Source organism: Magnolia sinica, chromosome 8 (assembly GCF_029962835.1).
Source record: "Magnolia sinica isolate HGM2019 chromosome 8, MsV1, whole genome shotgun sequence".
NCBI classification, from domain to species: Eukaryota; Viridiplantae; Streptophyta; class Magnoliopsida; order Magnoliales; family Magnoliaceae; genus Magnolia; species Magnolia sinica.
In genome coordinates, this window is record NC_080580.1 from 9,779,916 (window position 1) to 9,795,751 (window position 15,836).

Here is a 15,836-nt window from a genome sequence, read left to right on the forward strand (position 1 = left end):
GTGGGCCTAGGGCTTAAAAATCAAGTCAATCGGTGACTTGTGTGGGCCACACCACATACAAAAGTTGAGAGGGGTTACCCTCCATTAAAACATTCATTATCATTTTTTGGGCGCACCAAGATGTGGTTCACAATTCCAGAACATCCATTATGTGTGTCCCACTTGGATGAGGGGTCAGACCAAGTTTCAGACACATCCAAATTCCAGTTGGGCCCCACCAAATTCTTTTATATGTTTTAGGCATGTCTTCACATGATTTTAGATGGTATGGCCCACCAGAGTCGTACACGACTCATTATTGGGATATCCCATGATTTAAAGGGGACCCATCAAATGCACAGTGTTGATGTTCGACATACATTATTGTGGGGTCCACACAGCTCGATCTCATGGGGAGTTCCCATGAGCTGGACCGTATAGAAACTTTTCCACACACACACACACACACACACACACACACACACACACACACATATATATATATATATATATATATATATATATATATCGATGAATGAGAAAGCAAGGTTAGACCCATACGAAAGAAATCATAGATTTGGTCCGCTTGATCCTTGGACCTGACTCATTTTTTGGATCATATCTTAAAATGAGCTGAGAAAAGCAATGAACAATGTGGATAAACCACTTATATCACATTGGGCCCCACATAGCCTTGCCCAGACGGATTACCATCCCGGTGGGGGTAGGACGCAGTCCAGCACTTGACCTCATGGAAAGGTACTGTGAGATCGACCTCATGGGAAGTTGTGGGCCCCAACATGATGTGTGTCGAACATCAACACCCTGCATTTGATGGGTCCCCTTTAGGTTATGGGATATCCAAAAAATCAGCTATATAGGGAACTCAGGTGGGCCATACCATCTAAAACCATGTGCATACATGCCTAAATCATATAAAAGAACTTGATGGGGGCCATCTTAGTTTTGGATGCGGCTGAAACTTGGTCTAACCTCTCATCCAAGTGGGACACACACAATGGATGGGCTGCATTTGTGAACCACATCTCAGTGGGCCCAATAAATGATTATGAATGTTTTAATGGGAGGGTAACCCCTATCAATATCAACTGTTGTATGTGGTGTGGCTCACCCAAGTCATGGATTGACTTGATTTTTAAGCTCATGGCCCACCATGGAATGGTGCATCTAATTGATGGGGTAGATATTCGACACACATCATGATGGAGCCCACACAGCTCGAACTCATGGGAATTTCCTATGAGGTCGAGCTGTGTGGGCCCCACCGTGATGCGTGTCAACCATCAACACCGTGCATTTGATGGGTCCCCTTTAAATTATGGGATATTCCAAAAATCAGCCGTATATGGAACTCAGGTGGGCCATACCATCTAAAATCATGTGAAGACATGCCTAAAACATATAAAAGCACTTGGTAGGGCCCACCTAAAACTTGAATGCATCTGAAACTTGGTCTGACCCCCCCTCCAAGTGGGACACACATAATCGATGGGCTGGATTTGTGAACCACATCTTGGTGGGTCCAACAAATGATTATGAATGTTTTAATGGAGGGTAACCCCTCTGAACTTTTGTATGTGGTGTGGCCCATACAACTCGCAAATTGACTTGATATTTAAGCCCTAGGCCCACCATGGAATGGTGCATTTGACTGATGGGGTAGATGTTCAATGTACATCACAGTGGGGCCTAAACAGCTCGACCTCATGGGAAGTTCCTATATATATATATATATATATATATATATATATAGGCATGCTCACCTGCGCATGTGTGCATCTTTGCACATGTTTCATGGGTGTCTAATCCAAGCAGTCCATATGATGTAGCATCCCATTAAACCCCAAAGGACCAATTTTCACATTGATTTAAAACTCTAGTGGGGCATAGCAAAGAGAGATGCAAATCAAGGGAGGAAACTCTTTTCTTTTTTCATGGCCCACCAAGGTTTTGAATCAAAGTAAAAGTTGAGCCCTGGGTGATGGGGATATCTCACGCACACGCATGCTCCCCCATAAGCATGTACGCAAGGAGGAGGAGGGCCCCACTATCGATCTAGATCGATAATGACATCCATGGAGGGCCTCTAGTCAGAGGGCTGTGCTATGGTTCCTTGGACTAGACCCGATCATCGTGTGGATCCTATCATTGGATCTCATGATCGTGGCCTAATACCCTAGATGATCTAGGACTCTGAGTTTTGCTTACTATCGTTATTAGGAACATCATGAACGGTTTAGATTGCTTTGATTAGTTATTATTTTTGTTACTTTGTCTCTAAGTAATAGTGTGCGCACATGACGCGGCTTTTGGAGTATAGGGTTTTCTTATAAATAGGTAACCCCTTGTAGGTTTTTTCTCATTAAAGATTATGAATAAAATTCTGCGCTTTCTTGCTTTTCTAATTCTTTGATTTGAGGAATGTAATTGGGTGCGAAACCCTCACTTCTTTGAAGGGCTAACTACCATGGTGCGAAGTCATACCCATCACAAATCGCCCCCAACTCCTACCATCAATATTCATCATTTCCTACAGCCATTCACTCTTTAAATCCACCTCCTTTTGCAGTCAATCCTTCCTCTACAACTAATTTGCAGAATCAGGTGCTGCAGGAGGGCTGAAACTTCGGAAGAGCACCTCGCACACACCGGATGTCGGATCAGCCTGAAATTTGGTGTGTGGGTGGCCCACCCCTGGCCGACCAAACCAAGCTTTCCTTTTGGGATCGTGGGCCCCACACACGTGCGGGCAGGATCCCACGCAGGTGCGTTTAGATCCACCCGCTGTCCACATGTGTGGAATATCTCGGGTTCGTCTCTCTCCTCTATTTCTCTCCTCTCTCGCCTAATTTCCCTAACCCTAATTCTAGATAATCCTAAATCCTAAGTTCTATTCCACTTTTGTAACCTTAGGTTTTCCCGAATTGAACATGTGAATCCCTTGGATTGAGGAATAATTCTTTGCATGTGTGAATGAATCTACTCTCCTTTGAGCATTGTTTGATATATAATTTTTAATTGATCCAGCCCTAACATGTGTAGGCTTAGACCCTCACAGATTCCCATTGTTGAATGCTCGACTTATTTGAGATGTGAAATTTCTGTGATTGTTTCTAAATTAGTATGATTTTAAGCCTGAAATCTTGCATATCATATTTAAATTTCATGTCCTACATCAAATTTGGTATTATAGCTTAGGTTTTTCATAGGGGAATGCATTGCATGTTTACGGTTTAATTTGTTTGTGTTTATTTTGCAGCAAGTCTCATCATATAGGGTGGTTTAGGACCCATAATTCACAGTATGGGCTGCTAAATTTTCTATTGTCAGAAAATCCCTAAATTTCTTGGCCGAATTTTTTGTTAATAGACTATTTAGGTGGTTATGTTTCTGGAATTTTAGTAGCATTATGTAGTTTTCCTCATATAGATTCTTATATGATCATTTAATCTCATTTAAGCGTATATAATTGTTTTAGAGGGTCTTTGAGTTGAGTGAGTAGTTGTATGCCCACACGTACTAGTTGTGGTTTTGGCTCGCACCCTACACTAAACATGGAGCAATTGTAAGAATCAATGAACAACATAACCCGACAGTTTGAGTCTTTGGGTAGGCACTTAAAATAACGTATTGACCGACGCTTTAAACAACTTAATATGCGCATACCCATACAAGTGGTCAGGAGGATAGACCAAGGAATGAAGGTGACCAAAGAATTGGTCATAAGTGCGTACCCATACACCCGCACCGCGAGGGCATCATGATCATTATGACCTAAATATGCAACTTCTCGAGGGAGTTATAGTAGAGGCCCCTACGTTTGATGGCCACTTGGACCTTAAGACTTTTCTAGATTGGTTGGCGGATATTGACCACTATTTTGAGTGGTATGATATATCGGATGCTCGTCGAGTCTAATTTGCCAAGATGAAGCTTGTGGGCCAAGCTAAGGGATTTTGGGCTACTGTAGAGCGAAAGAAAGAAAGGTCGAGGGAAGTCCCAATAATCCATTGGGGAGAAATGAAAGAAACAATTAAGAAAAAATGCCTCACTTTCTCTTATCACTTGAGGTTAGTTGAGGAATGACAGTCTCTTCGACAAGGTTCCATGAGTGTTGCTAAATACATTGATAAGTTCGAAGAGTACTTGACCCGATGTAAAGTTGATAAGGATCCCGTACTCACTCTTGATTAATTTAAGACGGGCCTCCGTTCTGACATTAAGAGAGAGTTTCTCGCCAAGGACATAAACACTCTTGAACAATTGTATTAAGTAATGTTGGAGGTTGAGCAATACCTTAAAGTGTTTGTGGGAATGCGGTTTGAGTTTCGCGATTCTGGCGCTAACGCCAACCATTTTGGGGCTAAGCCTAGCACTAGATACTAAAACAAACCTTCCAGTAGTTCTCAATCTAGGCCCAAGGATGATAAGGGTAAAGAGGTTGTCGGGTCTAGTTCGCTCAAAAATGAGGCAACTATGTGTTTTAGATGTCAGAGGTTTGGTCACTTTGCCTACCAGTGTGGCACGAAAGAGGACACCAAGGTGTTCCTTATTGACAAGTAGAAGTAGTGCCCCCAGAGAGTGACGGCGAAAGGGAAGAATATAAGCCAACAGATACCCCTAGTGATGAGGAAGAGGAAGCGCAACAGTCTGTGACCCTCGCAGTTGTGTGTCGCGCCTTTGCACAAGCCAAGAATATTAACGATTGGCGCCACAACATAATCTTCTATACTTATGCAAAATATAGTGAAAAGAGCTGTAAGATGATCGTGGATATGGTAGTTGTGTCAACATGGCATCAACTAGCACTGTAAGCCGTTTGGGCCTGAAGCTTGAAGCCCATCTTCAACCCTATAGAGTGTCTCGGGTTGATGAAACTTCCATTCCAGTCTCTCATCGTTTTCTTTTTCATATTCAGTTTGGATCATATCAAGATACACTTTAGTGTGATATTGTTCCCATGGATGTTGGTCATATCATTCTGGGTAGGCTTTGGCTCTATGATAGGGATGTTACCATATTTGGTTGTTCGAATGTGTGTACACTCTGGTTTGAGGGCAAGAAAGTCAAGCTAAACTCACTTTCGCCCAAGAACACGACTGGAAAGGAGTCCATCACACAAAGTGGTGTGAGCGGCTCAAAAGAATTGAAGGAATCGAAGTCCAAGTCTAAGCCTCTCCATATTCTAAATGCCAAGGACTTTGAGCGAGAGACTGAGTCAGACTCAATAATGTACGCCCTTGTGGCTAGGGAGAGTGCACCAGAGGCTAGCGTAGAGTTACCCACTGAGGTCATTTCGGTACTAGATGAGTTCCGTGATGTCTTTCCTATGGATTTACCGGATGAGCTCCCCCCTATGAGGGATATATAGCATGTCATTGATTTAGTCCTTGAGGCGACTTTACCAAACCTCCCTCATTACAGAATGAACCCAAAGGAGTACATAGAGTTGAAAAGACAGATTTTGATGAGCTCTTAGAAAAGGATTTCATTCGAGAGAGTATGAGCCCGTGTGCCGTGCCCACCCTTCTTACACTTAAAAAGGATGACATATGGAAGATGTGTGTTGATAGTAGGCTCATCAACAAAATCACAGTCAAGTATCGGTTTCCCATACTGCGTCTTGATGACATGTTTGATATGATGGCGAACACTGCTATCTTCTTAAAAATTAACCTCAAAAGTGGTTATCACCAAATCCGTGTACGCCCTGGTGATGAGTGGAAGACAACCTTCAAGACGAAAGACGGGCTATACGAGTTGCTAGTCATGCCTTTTGGGCTGACTAATGCCCCATGTACTTTCATGCATGTGATGACCCAAATGTTGAGGCCCTTCATGGGGAAGTTTCTGGTCGTATACTTTGATGATATCTTGATTTATAACATGACCAAGGAATAACACCTCAGCCATTTGAGGCAGGTTTGTGAAATCCTTAGACCCGAGAAATTGTACGCCAACCTAAAGAAGCGTGCGTTTATGTCTAGTAGTGATATCTTTTTAGGTTTTGTTGTGTCAGCTGAAGGTGTATCGGCGGATCCCGAGAAGGTCAAATCCATTGTCAATTGGCCTAAACCCCGCAATATTCACGAGGTGTACAACTTTCACGGCTTGACCACTTTCTATAGGCGGTTCATTTGAGACTTTAGTTCCGTTATGGCTCCCATAACGGATTGCATTAAAAAATGAGGTTTTAATGGACGAAGGCAGCTTCGAAAGCCTTCAAGAAGATAAAGATCAAGATGACTGAAGCTCCAATCATGTGACTTCCGGATTTTTTGAAAGCTTTTAAAGGAGCATGTGACGCATCAGGAGTCGACATAAGAGGAGTACTTAGTCAGGAAGGGTACCCTGTTGTCTTTTTTAGTGAAAAACTAAATGAAGAGAAGCAAAAATACTCCACATATGACAAGAAATTCTCTACGGTAGTGCAATCACTGCGCCACTGGCATCATTATCAATTGTCGCAAGAATTCGTCTTGTTCTCAAATCACGAGGCCTTGAGATATATGAACTCTCAGAAGAAATTAAACCCTAGGCACGCCAAGTGGGTTCAATTCCTTCGAGAGTACACTTTTATGCTTAAGCACAAGGCCGGTGTAGAGAATAAACCCGCCGATGCGTTGAGTTGTCGAGTTGCATTACTCAATTCCATGACGTCGAAGTCACGGGCCTTGAACGTGTTAGAGAGGATTATTTTGAGTGCCCAGATTTTAGAGTTATGTATGTGTCATTATTAGAGAGTCCGTCAAAAGCTAGTAATGAGTACTTGATTTTAGACGGATTCTTGTTTAGGAGTGATCGCTTATGCATACTACGCACCTCCCTCTACGATTTTCTTGTTTGGGAGTTACATTTAGGAGAGGTCGCAGGTCATTTTGGTCGAGACAAGACTATTGCTTTAGTGGAGGATAGGTTCTATTAGCTAAGCCTCAAGCGAAACGTGGCCAAAATTATAGGCAATGTCATACTTGTTAACTGACAATGTGAAAAAAATAAAATATGAGACTATACACACCTTTGTCAGTTACATTCATCTCTTGGCAGGACATCAGTATGAACTTCGTGCTTGGGCTCTCCAAGACTATTCGGAAACATGATTACATATTTTTTGTCGTGGACTGTTTTTCTAAAATGGCACACTTCATTCCTTATTTTAAGACCTCCAATGCATCTCATATTGCCAAGCTGTTCTTTAGTGAGGTCATTAAACTTCATGGGTTACCAAAAACCATAATGTCTGACCGTGACGTGCAATTCATGAGTTATTTTGGAAGACACTATGGCACATGATGAATACTGGGCTTCAATTTTCTTCTGCCTACCACCCTCAAACCGATAGTCAGACTGAGGTGGTTAATAGGAGCCTAGGGAGTTTACTCAGATGTTTAGTGGGGGAGCAAACCAGGACGTGGGACACTGCACTACCTATAGCCAAGTTTGCATTTAATAGTTTTGTCAATAGGTCCACGGGTTTAAGTTCTTTTAAAGTCGTTACTGGTTATAAACCTAGGAAGTCTATTGATCTTGTCCCTATGTCAGTCCCATAGGCCATCAGAGTCTACAGAGTCTTTTACACATTACATTCATTCATTACATCAAGAAATCAGGTGAAAGATCACTACTAGTAATGAACATTACAAACTTTCTATAGACCAGCATAAACATTTCAAGAAATTCAATATATGGGATTCTGTGATGATTCGCATCAGGCCAGAGCGGTATCCTCAGGAAGCCATTCGTAAATTACACACATGTAGCACTGGACTATTCAAAATTATAAAACAAAACGGTCTCAATACGTATGTGGTAGATCTTCCACTTTCCATGGGAATTAATTCCATATTCAATGTGGAGGATCTAGTTGCTTTTCAGGGGACCCCTGATACATTGTCTAGCCTTTCGCCTAACCATCCTGATTTCTCAGACTGTTCCTTTGATCCATGACCTCTTCCCAACTCTTTTTCCCAACCTCTACCTCTCATACCTACCATTCCCACACCTAGAGAGGAGATAAGGGATTTCTGGACCATCAAATAGTATCAACGTTAGACGACGGGTTCCAAAAGTACCTGGTTCATTGAAAGTCACAATCAGTTTCAGATAGTATATCGCTCACTAAGGAGGAGCTTCAACGAATTAATCCTGACATTTTGGAGCGGTTCAGAAGTTTTGTTTCGCCAATGGGAAAATCTTCGCAGTTGGAAAGAGTTGATGGAGACATTTTGCGCAACGCACACCCCCATACGCATGTATGCAAGGAGGAGGAGGGCCCCGCCATCTATCTGGATCGATGACAACATCCATGGAGAGCCTCCTAGTTAGAGGGCCGTGCCATGATTCCTTGGAGTGGATCCGATCATCATGTGGATTCCACCATTGGATCTCATGATCGTGGCCCACGACCCTAGATGATTTAGGACTCTGAGTCTTGCTTATTATCATTATTAGGAACATCATGAACGATTTAAATTACTTTGATTAGTTGTTATTTTTGTTACTTCGTCTCTAAGTATTAGTGTGCGCATATAACGCGACTTTTGGGGTATAATGTTTTCTTATAAATAGGCAACCCCTTATACGTTTTTTCTCATTGAAGATTGTGAAAAAAAATTCTGCATTTTCCTGCTTCTCTAATTCTCTGAGTTGAGGAATCTAATTAGGTGTGAAACCCTCCCTTATTCGAAGAGCTAACTACCGTGGTGCGAAGCCACACCCATCCTAAATCGTTCCCATCTCCTACTATCAATATTCATCATCTCCCACAGTCATCCACGCTTTAAATTCACCCCCTTTTGTAGTCAATAATTCCTTTACAACAGATTTGTAGAATCAGGCCCTACAGGAGGGCTGAAACTTCGGCGGAGCACCACGTACAGACCGGATGTCAGATCAGCCTGAAATTTGGTGTGTGGGCTGCCCACCCCTGCCCGACTAGACCCAAGCTTTCCTTTTTTGGGTTCGTGGGCCCCACACATGTGCAGGCAGGATCCCACGCACGTGCGTCTAGACCCACCCACTGTCCACAGGTGTGGAACATCTCGGGTTCGTCTCTTCTCTATTTCACTCTTCTCTCGCCTTAATTCCCTAACCCTGACCCTAGATAATCCTAAATCCCAAGTTACTATTCCACTTTTGCAACTCTAGATTTTTTCGAATTGGAACATGTGAATCCCTTGGATTAGGGAATAATCCTTTGCATGTGTGGATGAATCTACTCTTCTTTGAGCATTGTTTGGTTTATAACTTTTAATTGATCCAGCCGTAACATGTGTAGGCTTGGACCCTCGTAGATTCCCGTTGTTAAATGCTTGATCTTATGTGGGATGTGGAATTTCTGTGATTGTTTCTAAATTAGTATGATTTTAAGCCTGAAATCTTGCATATCATATTTAAATTTCATGTCCTGCATCACTAGGGGTTTCATGGGGTGATGCATAACGCAGACCATTCAGATATTGGACTCACATCACGTATGGTGAGTTCTCAAAAAGTTTGCATGAGTTCCATGGGACCTGGTGTGCAGCTGAGCATTGGGTTATGTATATAAATATATGGGAAATAGTACCATGAGGTTGAGATGTGTGGGCCTCACCATGATGTGTGTGAAACATCATCCCCATCAGTCAGATGCACCATTCCATGGTGGGCCACAGGCTTAAAAATCAACTCAATCCATGACTTGGGTGGGCCACAACACATATAATAGTTGAGAGGGGTTTCCCTCCCATTAAAACATTCATAATCATTTATTAGGCCCATCGAGGTATTGTTCACAAATCCAGTCCATCCACTGTGTGTGTCCCACTTGGACGAGGGGTCAAGCCAAGTTTCAGCCGCATCCAAAACTCAAATAGGCCACACCAAGTGCTTTGACATATTTTAGGCATGTCTTCACATGGTTTTAAATGGTATGCCCACCTGAGTTCCGTATGTCGGTGATTTTTGGTATATCCCATGACCTAAAGGGGACCCATCAAATGCACCGATTGATGTTCGACACATATGACACATCACGGTGGGGCCCACGACTTGACCTAATGGGAAGTTCTCATGAGGTCGACCTCATAGTACCATTTCCCTATATATATATATATATATAGGGAAATGGTACTATAAGGTTGACCTCATGGGAATCCCATGAGGTTGAGCTGTGTGGGCCTCACCGTGATGTGTGCCAAACATCTACCCCATCGGTCAGATGCAACATTCAATGGTGGGCCACAGACTGAAAAATCAAGTCAATCTATCACTTGGGTGGACCACACCACATACAACAATTGAGAGGGGTAGCCTCCCATTAAAACATTCACAATCATTTATTGGGCCCACCGAGATGTGGTTCACAAATCCGGACCATCCATTGTGTATGTCCCACTTGGATGAGGGGTCAAACCAAGTTTAAGCCTCATCCAAATCTTAGGTGAGCCCCACCAAGTACTTTTATAAGTTTTAGGCATGTCTTCACATAGTTTTAGATGATATGGCCCACCTGAGTTCCATATACGGCTGATTTTTTATATATCCCATAACCTAAAAGGGACCCATCAAATGCAAGGTGTTGATTTTCGACATACATCATGGTGGGGCCCGGGCAGCTCAACCTCATAGGAACTTCCCATGAGGTCGACCTCATAGTACCATTTCCCACACACATACACATGTGATGCGGCACCCAAGAGACTGGGGTGCCCAACTTTCAACCAATCAAAAACTTTGGTGGGCCATGGCAAGAGAAACAAATCTTTCCCCTTGATTTGCCTCTATTTTGCTATGGCCCACCTAAGTTTTGAATCAGGAGAAAAGTGTGCTGCTCACCTAAGCAGGTGTGCCGGTGAGCATTATTCTCCTTCTCCACACTCACAAAATTCTTCATGAATCTCAAATTTACTGAAGAATGTTTAATTGCGAATCAAAGTAAGCTATGCTATTTCAAGAAAGGAAGTAAACAAAATAGCTCCACATGTTGTCTTTCTTTAAAATGTAATAAAGTCAGAAAATTTTAGCACCCACATACCAATCTATCAAAAATATGTATCAAACCATGATAATTACACTAACCAAAAATCTTGCTAATTACTACAAGAAAAAGGGGCTTTAGCCTCGGTTCAAAACCGTGGCTAAATAGGTTAAAAACTGAGGCTAAAGCCTTTAGCCTCAGTTTTGCCTCGGTTATCCAAACCGAGGTTGAAACCCCGGTGGCTAAAGGCTTTAGCCTCAATTTTAGCAACCGAGGCTAAATTGACTTTTATAGCCTCGGTTCTTCAAGTGAGGCTAAAAGCCTTTTTAGCTTCAATTTTCTCGAAATGAGGCCAAATCAAAAGTTTAGCCTCCATTATTTTCAACTGAGACTAAATCTAAATTTTAACCTCAATTGCCTCCAACCAAAGCTAAATCTATTTTTAACCTCAGTTCTCAACAACCGAGGCTAAAGCCTTTAGCCACGAGAGTTGTAGTCTCAGTTTAGGTAACTAAGGCAAAACTGAGACTAAAGATAGATTTAGCCTTTGTTGACATCAATTGAGGCTAAAATCAATTTCTAACATCATTTATCAATAATCGAGCCTAAATCATTTATTTTAACCCATTCATAAACCTATGCATATTCAGTGGCCATTGATCAAATGGCTTGCATTTTTGTTCTCATAAGGTAACAACTCATGGAGAAAAACATGAGAATCACACCGACTTTTCAAATTGAAATTTTAGTTTCTATTTGAAATAGAAATCTGGGGAAAAAAAAAGAATTCAACAACTGAAGCTTTGATCAACCGTCATCACTGGATTCTAATTCAGATTACTAGATCTTGACTGCAACAACTGAAGCCTCTGGTCCATCTCAGAGAAATCAGCCAACATGATGGAGCTGTAGTTGGGAGAGATCTGGTGCGTCATCGGCAGTGGAAGCTTTCCTCTGCCAACGGCCATAATCACAGGATCGATGAATTCAACATCAACATAGCTGCTATTTCCAGCAACTTGTTGTAGATTCAAATTAGCTAACTACCAAGGAACGATACTGTGCAGCTGAACCTGCCACAAGAAGGAATATAAGCATCCACAACAATCAGAAAAAAGATCTTACCAGCAAGAAAATAAAAAATAGATGGTAGCAAAACTGCAAGAATTTGAGCCAGTAGATCAATGGTAGACAGGGTGCATTTCAACATTGAGGTCTCAGATTTGAACCTTGTTTACCTACCAATCAACAAAAACAAAAGAAAAGAAAAAGATTTTTAAAAAATAACTTGAAACTGCCAATGAAATATCAGCATGTATTCAACACTGAATTATCAGACTTGTAGATATTATGTTGCACCAAAAATCCGTGAATCTTGATCTTAGTAATGACACTGCTAGCAAAATAAGGTAAATGCCATTTTAATGGGAATCTACATATGTCATGGTTACAAAAGGGGATAAAAATGGTCATGCCTGAGGAATCGGAAGTGAAACTAGAAAAAGACCTGATTAGCGAAGCCGACTCCACACCCCAGGAAGATCCTTCCTATAATGAGCATGGCAAGGTTCTGGGTAGTTGCATTTAGCACCACGCCAATGATGAAGAAAATCCCTGCAATAAGCATGGTCAGCCTCCGACCGAGGTTTCTTGTGGTGTAGGATGCGAAGAAGGACGAAATCAAGCCAGCCAGATACAACGATGATGTGATCAATAGCTGAAGGCCGTGGTTGTCGTATTTGCAGTAATGGCTGTCCAAACCAAGATCTTTGGTCTTTCGATAGACGACTGGGAAGAACTTTATCAAGTAGGCGTCCATCGATGTTACATCACCTGCAACAGAGAAACCAATACACCACCATGTCAGAGGAGTGATTCATAACAATTAGACTTGCATGTTTATTTTATACTCAAGGCCCTGTTTGGTAGTCACCCAAAAAAGTGAGTTGATCTAATTGTTCAATGTAATGATTGATTTTATGCATTGGAGTTCAAAATATCTAATATATAATTACTGCTATCTAGAGTGAGATTAATTCCTATATAGGTGTTTGGTAACAGAACTAAGCATTTTTTTAAATAAAGAGTTCCAAACAGAACATGTTTTTAAATTTTTTTTAAAAAGGATTGAGGGCGATTAATCTCATTGGTAAAAATAAAGAATGCAAGGCACCGGAAACAGAAAGGTATGCAAGCAGGCATATTATAGCACTCAACCAGAAACATATACAAGCAGGCACCCACGACGCATATGCACAAAAGCATGTTATATGGATAATCCAATTGTAGCAATGTATTAAAACAGTTATTGAACTGTAGCGAGATTTTTGCCAACTTTTTAGATTATTTTTTTTCTAATCACTCCAGAGCATGAACCATGACAACAATGTAAAATGCAGGTAAAACATGTGGTTCTTTGCATCCCCCATATGACATATTATAACCAACCAACATTCCAGATTAGTTCTGCGTCTAACGAATATGGTACATGGAAAAGAAGCCTATGAACAATGATAACAATGTAGTTCTCTGCATTGCATGCATAAAGTATAAGTCTACCAACCAACATAACAAGTCAGTTCATCAGACAAAAAGGAAAGAAAATAGAAATAAAAATTACATGGAAAAGATGCTAGATCGAATTGGTCTTTGAGTAGATCACTTTCACTGGAAGTAATTGCGGCTTCCCCTGAAGAAAAAGTAAGATGGTGAGATTGCCAGCTTTGCCATCAGCTGACAACTTCCTAAGCTCAGGAATAACAAAGGTGGCTTCTTTTTTATCTCTACTCCCAAACTTAGAGAAAGCTTTCAGAATGCATGTCCTCCTGAGCTGATAAACTGCAGAATGCTGTTGTACAACCACATCAGAGCTTATCCAGAAAGAGACAGATAGGCAACATGCCACAGGAAATTAAATGACCTATGGAAGCATGTACATTTGATATGGCATACCTCTGAAACTGTAATATCAGAAACAGGTTTTGCCAACAGAACATGCAGGAGTAATGCATTTTGCACTTGCACTTCATCACTCCCAGTCCCAAGTGATATGGTCATTTGTATTCTACAAGTCAAATGATGGTGATATAGTCAGTGTCCTCAGGTTTGAATGGCTAAAGACAATGATGATGCTACATAACAAACATATCAATTCAGCTACATAAAAGAAAAATGTAAGAACTGTGGCTCAAAATCATCGGCTAGAAGGATGTTCGATGATTTCACATCCCTTTGGATAATGGACTAAGCACTGCGGCTATGTAGATAATCAAGTGCCTCAGCTACATTGATAGCAATCTTATATCTCTGATTCCAACTGAGGACAACATGATCTTTTTTCCCTAACAACACAAATGATGGAAAAGATCAGCAACTGGAAGATTAAATCCAATCTACCTGAAATTTATTCAATAGAGTTGAACAATGTACCTTGAAGGTTTTCTTCCAAACTAAGCTGAAAAACTTCAAGAACAATAATTCACATCATGTGGTCCCCAAAGTGTAATGCAGCAAGCAAGTATGCTAGCCTCTATGAAAGGAGGTAGATACCAAAATGACAACATGATTACTACTTGTTACAAATTAAAGTAAACAAGCAAAACCTCCTAGAGCAATGCTTCGACATTTTAGCATCAAAATAGAACCTTTTCATCATTCCTTTTCATACCGCCCACATAAAAGGCAAGCTAATTTAAAGTATCAGACTTGATGAAATTAGAACTTGTACCATAGCACACTGCGTGATTCAAAATATAACCCAAAAAATAGGGAAGTAAACCCACCACCCTAGCAAGCTCCCCAACAGTTGCAAGAACTCCAGTGACAACACCAGTATTAGCATTTGGCCCGGTGCCTTCCCTTAGCTTCACCACAAGTGCCTGAAATGTGACAACCTCACTAGATGAGATGACATACATTTAGCTTGTACTAAGGACCAAATCACTGAGTTCTTACAATCTAGCAACTACATTGTGAAGATCTTAGGTGAATTATTCCATTGGCAATGACATGTTTATATACTAAAGGTAACCTAAAATCTAATATAATCTAATCTATAACAGATATTTCAAATATAGTTAGAGCATTTTAAAAACTTGGACTAGTTGTTGAAAGTTTGCTGATATCAGAAGTCAACATAATAACCAACTACAAGCCACTAGCTAATGGAGTTCATTAGCAAACAAAGCATGAAGCAAAAAAGCTTCATGCCAAAAATTCATGCCAATCCACTGTAATTATTACTCTACTCAACACTGGTCTTGCTACTATCTTATATTCTAGTATAAATTGGTTGCCAAGGCTTCAGGGCTCTTTGGATAATTAAAGGATTGTTGAATGAACTTTAGGGCCTGTTTGGATACCGCCAAATAAGTTATTTTTTTCTACTTACAGCAATAGATAAGTAACTTATTTGAGATAAGTAAGTTTAGTTTAAGATCAATTATAAGTAACTTTTTTACTTAAAGTTACTTAATAACTCGGCTTAATAAGTGGAAACCAAAATAAGCTACTTGAAGCATAAGTAGCTTATCTTAAGTAACTTAAGATCCATACGCCGCCTTAAAGACTCATGGCTCAGTGGTAGACAATGTGTGTTTCTACACCGAGGTCATGGGTTCGAGAACCCATATGGTGTGTGGGTGTGGGTGTAAGAGTGTGTGTATTCACCTTTCAAAAAAAAAGAAGGAAAAAATAAATAAATTAATTAAAGACTTATAGGGCATCACACCTTATAAAGGACGGAACTAGGGCATCACACCACTATTTTGGGAGCATCACATCCCACAATCTCGACCCTTAGATGTTACCAGTAAAAGAAGTCTTTAACCATAAAAAGTTAAACATGTAGAGTTCCATACCTACAACCTTCTATATA

The 15,836-nt window shown here is 40.9% G+C and overlaps 2 protein-coding genes across 3 annotated transcripts; both read right to left on the reverse strand.

Annotated features, from left to right (window-relative positions):
• Nucleotides 1–11,566: 11,566 nt before the first annotated feature.
• Nucleotides 11,567–13,004, reverse strand: LOC131253860 (sugar transport protein 13-like). Of its 2 annotated transcripts, none has more exons than XR_009175312.1 (2): nt 12,468–13,004; nt 11,567–12,353 (listed from the first exon to the last, which is right to left on the reverse strand). XR_009175312.1 is itself a non-coding variant. In XM_058254990.1 (2 exons), the coding sequence occupies exons 1-2, from the start codon at nt 12,777–12,779 to the stop codon at nt 12,004–12,006; spliced, it is 342 nt and encodes a 113-aa protein (XP_058110973.1). In that variant the 5' UTR covers nt 12,780–12,969; the 3' UTR covers nt 11,567–12,003. The 2 variants fall into 2 exon arrangements, 1 of the variants encoding a protein (XP_058110973.1); XM_058254990.1 differs by having other exon boundaries at nt 11,567–12,033; nt 12,468–12,969.
• Nucleotides 13,005–13,284: 280 nt separating this feature from the next.
• Nucleotides 13,285–14,962, reverse strand: LOC131253861 (polycomb group protein EMF2B-like). The gene is made up of 2 exons (XM_058254991.1): nt 13,913–14,962; nt 13,285–13,808 (listed from the first exon to the last, which is right to left on the reverse strand). Exons 1-2 carry the CDS (start codon nt 14,015–14,017, stop codon nt 13,593–13,595), a joined length of 321 nt encoding a protein of 106 aa, XP_058110974.1. The 5' UTR covers nt 14,018–14,962; the 3' UTR covers nt 13,285–13,592.
• Between the last annotated feature and the right edge of the window lie 874 nt (nt 14,963–15,836).

What these genes read in the sequence shown, in the direction of transcription:
- LOC131253860 (XM_058254990.1), bottom strand. Translation starts at nt 12,779, where the DNA reads ATGGACGCCTACTTGATAAAGTTCTTCCCAGTCGTCTATCGAAAGACC. An exon ending in GAGTCGGCTTCGCTAATCAG is followed by an intron (nt 12,034 to 12,467) that starts GTCTTTTTCTAG and finishes TTCTTGTGGCAG; the next exon opens with GTTCAGCTGCACAGTATCGT.
- LOC131253861 (XM_058254991.1), bottom strand. Translation starts at nt 14,017, where the DNA reads ATGACCATATCACTTGGGACTGGGAGTGATGAAGTGCAAGTGCAAAAT. An exon ending in CTGATATTACAGTTTCAGAG is followed by an intron (nt 13,809 to 13,912) that starts GTATGCCATATC and finishes GTTGTACAACAG; the next exon opens with CATTCTGCAGTTTATCAGCT.